Source organism: Pseudorca crassidens, chromosome 3 (genome assembly GCF_039906515.1).
Source record: "Pseudorca crassidens isolate mPseCra1 chromosome 3, mPseCra1.hap1, whole genome shotgun sequence".
NCBI lineage: Eukaryota > Metazoa > Chordata > Mammalia > Artiodactyla > Delphinidae > Pseudorca > Pseudorca crassidens.
Window position 1 is genome coordinate 162184827 of NC_090298.1, and position 13255 is coordinate 162198081.

Here is a 13255-nt window from a genome sequence, read left to right on the forward strand (position 1 = left end):
ATTCTGGGGATGTGGACGTGGACATCTCTGGGAGGCCATGATTTTGCCAACCACATCTGGGTCCACTGCCTTGGCCCCCGCCACCTGGCTCTCTAGATTCCTTCCAGGTCTCTCTTCCCATGAAAGGAAACTTCTGCCCCAGGTCACTCAAGTCTTTGGGCTTTGGTATATCATCCCATCTGTCTAAATGCTCCTCTGCTCTCCCTTTGTCTGGTGTTTCTCACCCTTCACGTCTCCACACCACCCACTCCTTCCCCCCACCCCACCCCCAGTTTCACCAAGTTCCCAGATTAGACTAAATCCCCACCTTGTAAATCACCTGAAGTCACAATGGCATGCGTGCTATTCCTTACTGCCTGCCTCCTTCCCGTCACTCTAAAGCACCCTAGGGGCAGGGGCTGTGACTCTTGCTTACTGCTACATCCTCACACCTAGCACAGCACCAGGCGTGTCGCAGCCCCTGGAAACAACTTGTTAGTTTGAATTGAGTCGTTGCCCTTTCTCGTCCTGCCCCATGGCTGGCTTCCTTGTTGCTATATACAGGGGTATTCACTTCTTAGGGATGCTGTCACAAAACATCACAAGCTGGGTGGCTTCAATGACAGAAATGGATTATCTCAGAGTTCTGGAAGATAGAAGTCCACGACCAATGTGTTGTCAGGGTTGGTTCTATTTGAAGGCTGTGGTGGAGACAGAGTCTGTTTCATTCCTCTCTCCCTGCTTATGGTGGTTTGCTGGCAATCTTTGGCAACACTTGTGTTATAGATGTATCACCCTGATCTCTGCCTTCACCTTCACATGGCCTTCTCCCTGTGCATGTCGGTCTCTGTGTCCAAATTTCCCCCTTTTATAAGGACACAGTCATATTGGATTAGGGCCCACCCTCATGACCTCATTTTAACTTGATCATCTGGAAAGAACCTATTTCCAAATACAGTCCAAAATCCCATGCACAGGTACTGGGGGTTAGGACTTTTAACATCTTTGCGGGGGGGACACAATTTAACCCATAACACGAGGCTTCTGCCCTCAGAGTCACCCACACTTGAAACCTCAATCATCTTTGCCTCCACTTTCATATAATTCAGAAAATATGGGTAAAGGGACTTACTAAGTAAAAGAGACCTTAAGCTGAGTCTTTTTTTTTGGTCACGCTGCACTGCATGTTGGGGATCTTAGTTCCCCAACCAGGGATCGAACTCATGCCCCCTGCAATGGAAGCCTGGAGTCCTAACCACTGGACCACCAAGGAATTCCCTAGAAGACATCTTAATCCTGCTTTCAAGATCTGCAAGTGAGGAAGAGCAGATGTGCCTTTGGAATTCCTATTTCTCAGGCTGTATCACCTGGAGGAATGAAAATGAAGAGATTTTATTATTTATTTATTGCAAATAATTGCAAGAAAATATTTCCTTGGCTTGGCCCTGCCCTACCATCCTCTTCCACTTTTCTGAAGTCTCTCAAGTTCTCGCCCCAGGTCGATTGCAGGAGATGTCTCACAGACACTCCTAGATAAGTGTGCTTATTGCCACCTCTTGTACCACTAGCTTTGCCACACCGGGAAGAGGTTTCTCATTTCAGCCCCAATGGCAGTGTTGCAAAACAGGTACTTCCAGTTTTTTTGCCACCCACATGATTCTTTTTTTTTTAATTGAAGTATAGTTGATTTACAATGTCCTGTTAGTTTCAGGTGTACAGCACAGTGATTCATATATATATATATATATATATATATATATATATTCTTTTTCAGATTCTTTTCCCTTACAGGTTATTACAAATATAATATAGGTTATTATATTGAGTATAGTTCCCTGTACTATACAGCAGGTCCTTGTTGATTATTTTATATATAGTAGTGTGTATATGTTAATCCCAAACTCCTAATTTATATCTCCCCCTCTTTCCCCTTTGGTAACCATAAATTCATTTTCTATGTCTATGAGTCTCTTTCTGTTTTGTAAATAAGCTCATTTGTATCTTTTTCTTTTCTTAGATTCCATATAAGCGATATCATATGATATTTGTCTTTGTCTGGCTTACTTCACTTAGTATGATAAATCTTTAGGTCCATCCATGTCTTTGCAAAGGCCACTGTCCAGTTTGAGATGCACAGAATGTGAGGTCATTGTCCAAGGCTGCACACTTGCAAAGTGGTGGAGCCATGATTGAGCCCTGTGTGTCTGACTCCAGGACTTGCGCCTGTAACCCTGCCTTAATAAATCACAGCCCCAAGTTGATGGGAGGAAAAGCAGGTCCAGAGTAAGAAAGGGCACAGCATGGTCAGAGGTGAACCTGACCCCAAATCCATATAGACTATTATCTTTTCCCTTTTTTAAGGAATTAGAACTTATGCACAAAAACATGCATGGCCCAAGGCACTGTTTTCCAATACCTCCTTATGAAAAATTTCAAACATACAGCAAAGTTGAAAGAATGTTGCTGTGAACTCTCATATACCCACCACCTAGATTCTACTTTCATATTTTGCCATACTTGCTTTATCACACATCTGTCTATCCATCCATCATCCACTCATCGATCGATCGATCCATCCATCCCTTCATCCCACTATCTGTCGTATCTAAGCATCTTAATTTTGATGCTTCCAAAGAAGTTGCATTATCAGTACCATCCCCCTCTAAGTAGTTCATCACGCAGAGAGTTAACTAGAATTCAGTATTTGTATATAGATTTTTATCTTTTGAGATCAAATTGACGTTAAGTGAAATGCACAGATCTCAGGTGTAATTTGCTAACTTTGGACAAATGCCTACTTCGGTGTAACCCAAATTTCTCTTGAACTGTAGAATATCACCAACCTCACCCCACAGAGATATAACATATTACCCTCCATTTTTTTTCTTTTATATGGAAGTATAATGTATACCCAGTAAAGTCCACAAATCCTAAGTGGATAGCTCAATGAATTTTTATATGAACTCTAAGCTTTTAACCCCTGGGCTGCACTTGGAGTCACTTTTCTTCTTGCTAACTGGATTTTGTCTTTGGGGTAGATTCTTTGATATTAATATAAATCAATTAGGTTTTTCAATTAAGAGTGATTTTGCTCCCAGATGACAGTTGGCAATATCTGGTGGCATTTAGTTTGTCACCACTTGGGAGGTGCTACTGGCATTTTGTAGGTAGAGGTCAGGGAGGCTGCTAAACATCCTACAATGCACAGGACAGCCTCTTCCACCCACCGCCCCCCCAGCAAAGGATTATCTGGCTCCAAACATCAATAGTGTCAAAATGAAGAAACCCTGATATCAATAGACCGCAAATCTTCCAATCCATCCATCCTCCAGCATTACCCAGATGTGTCTGGATTTGAGACTGAATCAGCTTAGGCTCCATCAAGGGGTCCTGCACACCATATATAAATAACTGCACACCAAGATCAGAAGGGGGATGAAGCATCAAAGAGGCACAGAAACCACAGAGGAGGTGCAGTGGATCTGTTTCATTCACCTCTTTATGCACAGAGCTTGGTGCCTGGTGACTGGTAAGTAAATAAATGAATCGGTCAGGAAACTCCTTTACTGTTATTTTTTTGCACACCTCCTGCGTGTCAGGTACCCTCTGTGGTATTCACAAATCTAGGGACTGTAAGAGATCCAAACCCACATGTGTGATCGTGTGGTCAAGCTCTTTCACGGAGAAAGTTACAGAGTGCTCTGGAAACCGGAATGGCAGGTAAGCATGCTGTCTGTGGGAGGCGGAGGTGGGGAGCGAGGGCCCTTCATGAATCACAGGACCTGTAAACAAAGCATTTGAAGGAATGTGTCAGGTGAAGAGAGGGAGAGCAGTCCTGACAGAGGGAACAGCCTGGGCAAAGGCTTGGAGGGGAGAGATCATGCCAGATGTTGTGGGCATGGGAGGATGCTCTGGCGCTGCTGAATCCCTGGTTTATGGGGAAACAATGCACTCAGGCGAATGCGCTGGGGCGGGAGTGGGGCTGGTCCCAGATCAAGATGAGCCTTAAGAGCCAGGCTGGGGACTTTGGACTTGATCATGAGGGCAATGAGAAGGCACAGAAGAATTCAGACCAGAGGCGGGGCATGGACAGTTTTGCATTTTTGGAAGGTCATTCTGGGTGGGTGGAGGCAGAGGATGCGTAAAGAGGCCGTTTCAAAAAGTCAGAGATGACGAAGGCTTGAACTCAGGTGGGGTTTGGGGGCAGAGGGTCAAGAATGACGTAGAAGTTTCCGAGGATGGAAAGGGTCCAGGACAGGGTTTCACATAGCGCACCCCCAGAAGGCTGATTTCCCAAGGCTGCTAAGCCCTCATAGAGCTAAAATAAATAGAATAGGGTGCCCTTCTCAACTCCACTGAGGAAATCCTAGGACTTTATTTTTTTATTCAACAAGTATTTGAGGGCCCATTGTGTGTCATTCATGGGGGATAGAGCCATGACTAAGATAGACCCAGACCTGCCCCCCAGGGGGAAATGGAGACAATAAGCAAGTGAACAAATGGATGATACAATTTAGAAAATTGGCTTGGGCAGGAGGGGCATATAAAAAGAGGATGATGAAGTGGCACATGATGGATAAGGCAGGACAGTTTGGAGGGGTGGTGAAGGCAGACCTCTCTGGTGAGGTGATATCTCAATGGAGGCTTGAGGGATGGGAAGGTGCCAGTTGTGTAGAGTCAGGCAGAGGTAAGAGCAGGTGCAAAGGCCCTGAGGTGGGCCTGAAGCGTGAAAAGAAATTGTCCTGAGGCGAGTCAGGCACAGAGGCAACAGCATGTGCAAAGGCCCTGAGGTTGCAAAGCCCTCACATGTGCAACTTCCAGCAAAGAGACCAGTGTGGTAGATCAGAGAGAGAGGGGAGAGGAGAGGGAAAAAAAGACTAAGAGGTGGCTGGAGCCAGACCCGAGGGCTGTGGAGGTCTTGGTGAGGAATTTAGATTTTATTCCACATGTGGTATGAGGAGGACATTGGAGAGTCTGAACAGATGCACTGTGGAGAGTGATTTGGAGCAGAGGAAGAAGGGAGGCAGGGAGCCAATGAGCAACGTGTCCGCATTGTTCAGGTGAAAAACTATGGGCTGGCCCAAAAGTTCGTTCGGGTTTTTCCATGCGATGTAATGGAAAAACCCGAATGAACTTTTTGGCTAGCCCAATATTATTCGGACAGGCCTCAGTTCAGCACCGCCCTCTGCCAATTACATCTAAAAATTTCTAAATATTATATGATATCACTTATATGGGAAATCTAAAAAAAAAAAAGATACAAATGAACTTATTTACAAAACAGAAACAGACTCACTGACTTCAAAACACACTTATGGTTACCAAAGGGGAGAAAGGTCCAGGGGAGGGATAAATTAGGAATTTGGGATTAACGTATACACACTATTATATATAAAACAGATGATCAACAAGGACCTACTGTATAGCACAGGGAACTCTACTCAAGATTCTGTAATAAGCTATAAGGGAAAAGAATCTGAAAAAGAATAGGTATAGGTATAACTGAATCATTTCACTGTACACTTGAAACTAACACAGCATTGTAAATCAACTGTACTCCAATATAAAATAAAAATTAAATTAAAAAAATAAAAATTTTAAGTTAATTAAAAAAAACTTTTTGTTGAGGTATAACATCTACCCACTGAAGTGTACAATGCCCTGGTCATAAGTGGATGACTCAATGAAGTTTTACTTACGTGTAACCTCCACACCGCCCAAGGTATAGAACATTCCTTTCCTCTAGAACATGGTTTCTCAAGCCACCACAGTACTGATGTTTGGCGTAGGATGATCCTTTGTTGGGAGGGGCTGTCTTGTGTACTGTAGGATGTTGACCTCGACCCCAGCCAACACCCACTAGATGCCAGTAGCACCCACATCACACCTCTTACTTGTTTTTTTGTTCCCTGGAAGTTTGTGCGTTTTGACTACCTTCACCCATTTCCTGCACCCCTCCCCACCCTACTCCCCACCTCTGGCAACCACCAATCTGTTCTCTGTATTACTGAGTATGGTTTGTTTAGATTCCACATATGAAATCATACAGTACTTGTATTTCTCTGCCCGGCTTATTTCACTTAGCATAATACCCTTCAGGTGCATCCTTGTTGTTGCAAATGACAAGATTTTCTCCTATTTATGGCTAAATGATATTCCAGTGTGTGTGTGTGTGTGTGTGTGTGTGTGTGTGTGTGTGTGTGTGTGTTGCTTTCTTTATCCATTCATCCATTGATAGACACTTAGGTTGTTTCCATGTCTTGGCTATTGTAAATAATGCTAAAATGATGTGGAGGTGCAGATATCTCTTTGAGATCAAGATTTTATTTCCTTTGGATAAATACCCAGAAGTGGGATTGCTGGATCATATGGTAGTTCTATTTTAAAATTTTTAACTGTAGGGGCTGCACCAATTTACATTTCACCAACAGTGCATGAAGATTCCCTTTTCTCCACATCCTAACTAGCATTTGTTGTGTCGTCTTTTCTTTTTTTATAGCAATTTATACATATATATGTGTGTGTGTATATGATTATTTTAAGATGCTGAATAATCATATATATATGATTATTTTAAGGTGCTAAACACTGTTTTTCTTTACTTTCTTTTTTTATTGAAGTATCGTTGATTTACAATATCATGTTAGTTTCAGGTATACAGAACAGTGATTCAGTTGTGCATATATATATATATATATATATATATATATATATATATTCTTTTTCAGATTCTTTTCCCTTATAGGTTATTACAAATATTGAATATAGTTCCCTGTGCTATACAGTAGGTCCTTGTTGATTATCTGTTTTACATATAGTAGTGTATATGTTAATCAACCTCCTAATTTATCCCTCTCCCCTCCCCCTCCTTTCCCCCTTGGTAACTATAAGTTTGTTTTCTATGTCTGTGAGTCTCTTTCGGTTTTGTAAATAAGTTCATTTGTATCTTTTTTTATTAGATTCCACACATAAGCGATGTCATATGATATTTGTCTTTGTCTGGTTTACTTCACTTAGTCTGATAATCTCTAGGTCCATCCATGTTGCTGCAAATGGCATTATTTCATTCTTTTTATGGCTGAGTAATATTCTGTTGTATATATGTACCACATCTTCTTTATGCATTCATCTGTCAATGGACATCTAGGTTGCTTCCATGTCTTGGCTCTTGTGAATAGTGCTGCTATGAACTATCTCTTGTCTTTTCGGTGATAGCCATCCTAAGAGGTTGAAGCAACATCTCCTTATGGTTTTGATTTGCATTTTCCTGATGATTAGTGACGTTCAGCACCTTTTCATGTACCTGTTGGCCATCTGTATGTCTTCTTTGACAACACTTCTCAGTTTGGACAGCTCAGAATGTCCCCAGACAGTGCCAAATGTCCCCGGGGAGCATAACTGTCCCTGATTGAGAACTGCTGCTCTAGAAATTTCCCTCATGCTCCTTTTCCAATGTCCCCATGCCCAGCACATCATTGGCTTTCATTCCCATCTGTTAGTCTTGCCTGTTCTTGAACATATTATGAATGGAAACATAAGCTGCCTCACTGCAGTCTTGTGTGATTATAGAGCATCTTTGCACCTCAGTCTCTTTCTCTGTGAAATGGGTTGATGAATGCACCATCTCATAGAACCAAATGAGCCATTAAAGACTGTAAAGGAAGGAGCTCAGAGAAAACATTGAATAAATGCTGCTTGTTAATGCTGTGATTTAATGTCAGCGCCCTTAGCTCCTGGCACACTTCTTCTTCCTGTTTCCCTAATGGCTGGCATACAGTAGGTGGTCAGTAAACATTATTATTGTAGTCATTATCGCTGCTGTGGAGTGACAAGGATTTGAACCCAGGCTACCTCTAGCACCAGTCTCATACCCTCTTGACTTCTAAGCCTGACAACCTGGCCTTGCCCATTTTCCTGCATGGAAACAACTGTCTCAAGAATCATTGATAGCTTCTCCTGAGCTTCTTCTACCTCTGCTTTTTTTTTTTTTGGTTGCACGCAAGCAGGATCTTAGTTCCCCAACCAGGGATCGAACTGATGCCACCTGTAGTGGAAGCGTGGAGTCTTAACCACTGAACCACCAGGGGAGTCCCTACCTCTGCCTTTTATATGACATGTATATGGTACTCTCTCCCTTGCCCTCAAAACCCACTGCTCCTGCAGGTTCAGTGACGACCGACCGTGTGGGTTACTCCTCCTGCTTCTCTGATTGTGCCTCTACCACTAGCTTCTCTCTCCCTTTCTGCCCAGGCAGTATCCTCAGCCTTCTGTCTTGCTCAGGCAGCCCAGCCCAGCCCTGACGTTTCCCTTCTTCCCCCAGCAATGCCATCGGAAAGCAAGGCTGGCTCAGGCCACTCAGTCATTCTGGGTCCAGCAGAAGCCAGAGGTTGCTTTGCCCCTTCTCTGACCCTGCTGTTCTCTCCATGTCCCCACAGAAGGGCAGGCAGACCTCTGAGAGAAGAGCATCCAGAGACCTGCCCTCATCTTCCCCCATTCCCAAGTGGTCTTGTTGACGTAGCTCAGCATCGTCAAGGGTAGAGAAGGGAATATGGATCCCACCCCATCCTTGTCATTGGTGCAGGAACTGCCAAGCCGGGGGAGACAGAACAAAGAGAGGCAAAGGTATTTATAGTTAAGATGACTAAGATTAAATAATAAGAATAATATCTTAAATAATTAACATTATTTATAGTGGGGAGCACTCAGATCCCAGACCAGTGTTATCCAATAGAAAGAGAACCCAAGAACCCAAGTCACATACGTAATTGGAGATTTTCCAGTAGCCACATTAAAAGAGTAAAAAGACACTGGTGCTGTTCATTTTCATCATCTATTTTATTTAACCAGTATATCCAAATAGTTATCATTTCAATCAGTAACTAGTATAAAATGACTAAGGAGATATTTTACATTATTTTCTCATCCTACATCTTCTAAATCCGGTATGCATTTTAAACTTTATAGAGCATCTCATTTCGGACGCTAGATTTGTAATCTGAGCTCTTGATCTGTATTTAGATTTCATAAAACTCCAGTAGAAAAAGTACATCCGCTGATTATTAGGCACATGCTATCAAAACTACAATGAGGTACCACCTCACACTGGTTAGAATGGCCGTCTTTAAAATGTCTACAAATAACAAATGCTGGAGAGGGTGTGGATAAAAGGGAATCCTCTACACTGTTGGTGGGAATGTAAATTGGTGCAGCCCCTATGGAGAACAGTATTGAGGTTCCTTAAAAAACTAAAAATAAAGCTAACATATGATCCAGCAACCCCACTCTTGGGCATGTATCTGTAGAAAACCATACTTTGAAAAGATACATGCACCCCAATATTCATTGCAGCACTATTCACAATAGCCAGGACATGGAAGCAACCTAAATGTCCATCGACAGATGAATAGATAAAGATGTGGTACATATATACAATGGAATATTACTCAGCTGTAAAAAAAAATGAAATAATGTTATTTGCAGCAACATGGATAGACCTAGAGATAGATTATCATACTAAGTGAAGTAAGCCAGACAAAGACAAGTATCATATGATATCGCTTATGTGTGGAATCTAAAGTATGACACAAATGAACTTATCTACCAAAAAACAACAGACTCACAGATATAGAGAACAGACTTGTGGTTACCAAGTGGGAGGGGGAGTGGGGGAGGGAAGGATTGGGAGCTTGGGATTAGCAGATGCAAACTATTATTTATAGAATGGATAAACAACAAGATCCTACTGTATAGCACAGGGGACTATTTTCAACATCCTGGGATAAACCGTAATGGAAAAGAACATGAAAAAGAATGTACATATATGTATAGCTGAATCACTTTGCTGTACAGTAGATATTAACACAACATTGTATATCAACTATACTTCAATAAAATAAATCTAAAAAAAGAAAAAGTACATTCACATGCTTAAGCTCTTCCATGCCTACTCATAAATTTTCTAATAACTCAACTGAGGATTGCTCTTTTTAAAATTCAGATTAAACAAAATTAAAAATTCAGTTCCTCAGTCACACCAGCCACATTTCAAGTGCTCAGTGGCCACGCGTGGCTCATGGTGGGTGGCCCTGTTGGATGGCACAGATATAGAACATGAACATTATCCAGAAAGTTCCACTGGACAACAGTGTGGCTTTAGACCAGGTTTTTTGTTTTTTTTTTGGGGGGGGTTGTTTGTTTGTGTTTTTTTATCAGTGTCAGTATTGACATTTGGGGCTGAATTATTCATTGTCAAGTGTGTTTGTCTTTTGCACTGTAGGATATTCACCAACATCCCTGTTCACTATCCACTAGATGCCAGTAGCAGGCCCCCTTCCCCTCATGACAACCAAAAATGACTCTAGACATTGCCAAATGTCCTCTGGGGGGTGGGGGGAATAACCCTTAGGTGAGAAACACTGTTCTCGATCAAAACAGAGTTCAAATCCTAGTTCTGCTATGTGCTAGATGAGTGACTTTGGGCAAATCCCTAAGCCTCGGCATTCTCATCTGTGCAATGGGGCAATGAGTAGCAACCACCTTATAGAACCACTGTGAGGGTAAAACCTAGCTTCAGGGTCGTGGGGATGACTGGAAGCCATGCCCAGTGCATAGTAGGTGTTCAATAAACAGTAGTTGTGATTACCCATTGTGAACCTAAACCCATAAACCCCTGTGCACCCGTTGTAAGAGCAGGGCAGCTCCTGGACGCTAAAGCCTCTCTGATGGTGTTTGGGGGTGCTCGTTGACATGTCCTGGAGAGACAGGATTTAAATCCAGGCCTCACATGCTTAAATAGGCAGAGTTCGGAGAGTCCAAGGATCTGGGGTCTGGTCCCAGCTGTGTCACTGATCCTGCTGGTCCTGGTACTTTTTGGGTGCCCAACTTTCCCCTCTGTGAGGTGCGGGGAGCTGACCACCGTGATCTCCCACTGGACCCTCTAGCTTGGCCTCTATTTCTGATTGTTTCCTTAAGGAAGGGAAGAGGTGCCCGGGTAGACAACAAAGGGAGGGGGTTTGGACAAAAGCCAGACTCCACTTCCTGCTCCCCGCTGCCTCCAGTCTTTGCTAACACTGTGTCTTTTCCCTGGAACACTCCTTTCTCTACTCCCCACCTCCCCTGGCCCAGCTGGCTTCAGCTTATCCTTCAGGACTTGGTGTATGTGGCACCTCCTCCAGGAAGCCTTCCCTGATCCCCTGCCCCTTCCCAGCCTGGGACTGGTGTCTCCCACCGACTTCTACGCTTCTGCCACCCCACCTTGATCATTTGTCCATCTTGGCCAGGCTGCATGCCTGAAGTGTAGTAGGGGCTCAGCAGAGTGTGTCTATGCTGAGAGCGAGTGAACGGCATCCGGGCAAGAAAGGTGGAGAGTAGGTTAGCAGGACGCCGCATTGAGCATGAAGGACCGGGGGGCAGGGGGGGTGGGTGGGTGTTCGGATAAGCTCACCTTGGCTACAGGTCCATGGAGTTTGGCTCTGGGTACCAGATGCAGGAGAGATGTGAGGATTCGTGGGGTGGCCACTGCCTGCCACCTTCACACCTGCGTGTGCCGTTCCCTAGATGAGAAGATAAACCCACCTGTCTGGCTGTTAGAGGCTTGAGGGGTGGGCCAGGAGGGAGGGTGAGGGTCTCCTGAGTGCCTGGACGAGGGAGGAGCATGGGGGACACGGGGGATCACGTACCTAAGGAGGGTCGCCCTGGCAAAATCTGTTTGGCAGATGGCGGGGGAGAAGGGCAGCTGTTGTAACAGCCCAAGCCTGGGGTGACAAGAATCCCTGGAGGCTGCAGCCTTGTCAGGGAGGAAGCAGAATCCCACGCCAGCCCCTCCTGCTCTTCTCTGCCCCTGGGGCCGCTGAAGGGCTTGGCTGGGGAGTGAGCACTGCAGTCCCCATGCTGGCCATTTGGGGCCTGGAGGGGTACAGGGGGGGCACAGGGTGGCTCTGAGGGACTCCCCAAGCGGACCACAACACCAGCCCTCTGCTTCCCTGGCAGCCAGGGAGTTCCCACGTGGGAATGCAGTCTCCCACTCCGCACATTCCAAAACCCTGGGAGCCAGCCGTGCCTCCCCCAGGGAGGGTCCACCCAGCTCGGTCTGGTGGTGCCAGCCCCTGAGCAGGAAGTTGTCAGGTAGAACCCAGGGGACTTGAAAGATTAGGACAGATCTATGGTCAACCTCCTGTTCACCTTTAAGGCCAGCCGGACCCTTGGGTGGGGGGCAGGGGGAGGGGTGGAGTAGGAGGGTGTCTCTTGGTCTGGCAACAGGCTTTTCGGGAGCCAGGCTGAGTCTGGTGGGTGGGGATCCCCTGGGCCCCTCTTCACAGAGGGTATCAGTCGGCGGGCGTTAGTCGCCACGAGGGCACTGAATAATGCCAGCTGACCTTTGCCAGCCGCAGAGCCACTGCTTCCCCCTAGGGCAGGCCCTGCCCCTCTCGGGAAGCTCAGCAAGGCGTGTCCTCAACGCCCTCCCAGGAGCCTGGCTGGCTCGACTGGGCTGGGTTCAGTCACTGGGACTTGTTCGGGGTGAGGTGCACTTCCCCGAGCGGGTGGGCAGGAGCATGGGCAGGGAAAGCCCTGCACACCTGGGGCGCCATCGGCGAGGGCAGATGCTGGCTCTGACCGTGACCCTCCTCCTCACCTGTGGGCCAGGTAAGCCGGGCTGAGCTGGGGCCAGCAGAGGAGTCGGACAGATTCCTGGAAAAGAGGGGCAGATGTGACAGGCTCCTCAGCTTCCCAAGCACCCCTCCAGGGGCAGCCACAAGGGCTTTTGCTTTTCAGCAAAGGCTTCCATCACAGCCAGCCAGGTGAGGCTACGTTTTCCAAACTGACTGGGAAGACTTCACACAGTGGTTACATCATGAATTAAATATTGCTGGATCAGAGATACCCAGGCACCTCTTCTTTCTCTGGCTCACTTATACGTTCGTTCCCTAGGGTTTGGGTGCGGTTTTTTTGTTTTTTATTGGAGTATAGTTGATTTACAATGTTGTGTTAGTTTCAGGTGTACAGCAAAGTGATTCAGTTATACATATACATTCATTCTTTTTTAGATTCTTTTCTCATATAGGTTATCACAGAATACTGAGTTCCCTGTGCTATACAGTAGGTCCTTATTGGTTATCTATCTGGGTTTGTTTGTTTACTGACACCTCGGATCCCAGTACCTGTGCTCAGCTCTCAGGTGGGAAATGAGAAAGTCACAGCCACAGGCTTGCAGGAACTCCAGGCTGGTGGGCGAGGCAGAGGGGTGCCCAGGCTCTCTTGGTACAAGGCTGAGCAGGAG

The 13255-nt window shown here is 45.4% G+C and overlaps 1 protein-coding gene across 1 annotated transcript in view; it reads left to right on the forward strand.

Annotated features, from left to right (window-relative positions):
• The first annotated feature begins 12341 nt into the window (after positions 1-12341).
• The window catches only part of LOC137221063 (mucin-16-like), a 74204-nt gene continuing 73290 nt past the window's right edge, over positions 12342-13255 (forward strand). The window contains 1 exon segment of the mRNA XM_067730261.1: positions 12342-12621. Within this exon segment, the coding sequence (XP_067586362.1) occupies positions 12342-12621 (280 nt within the window).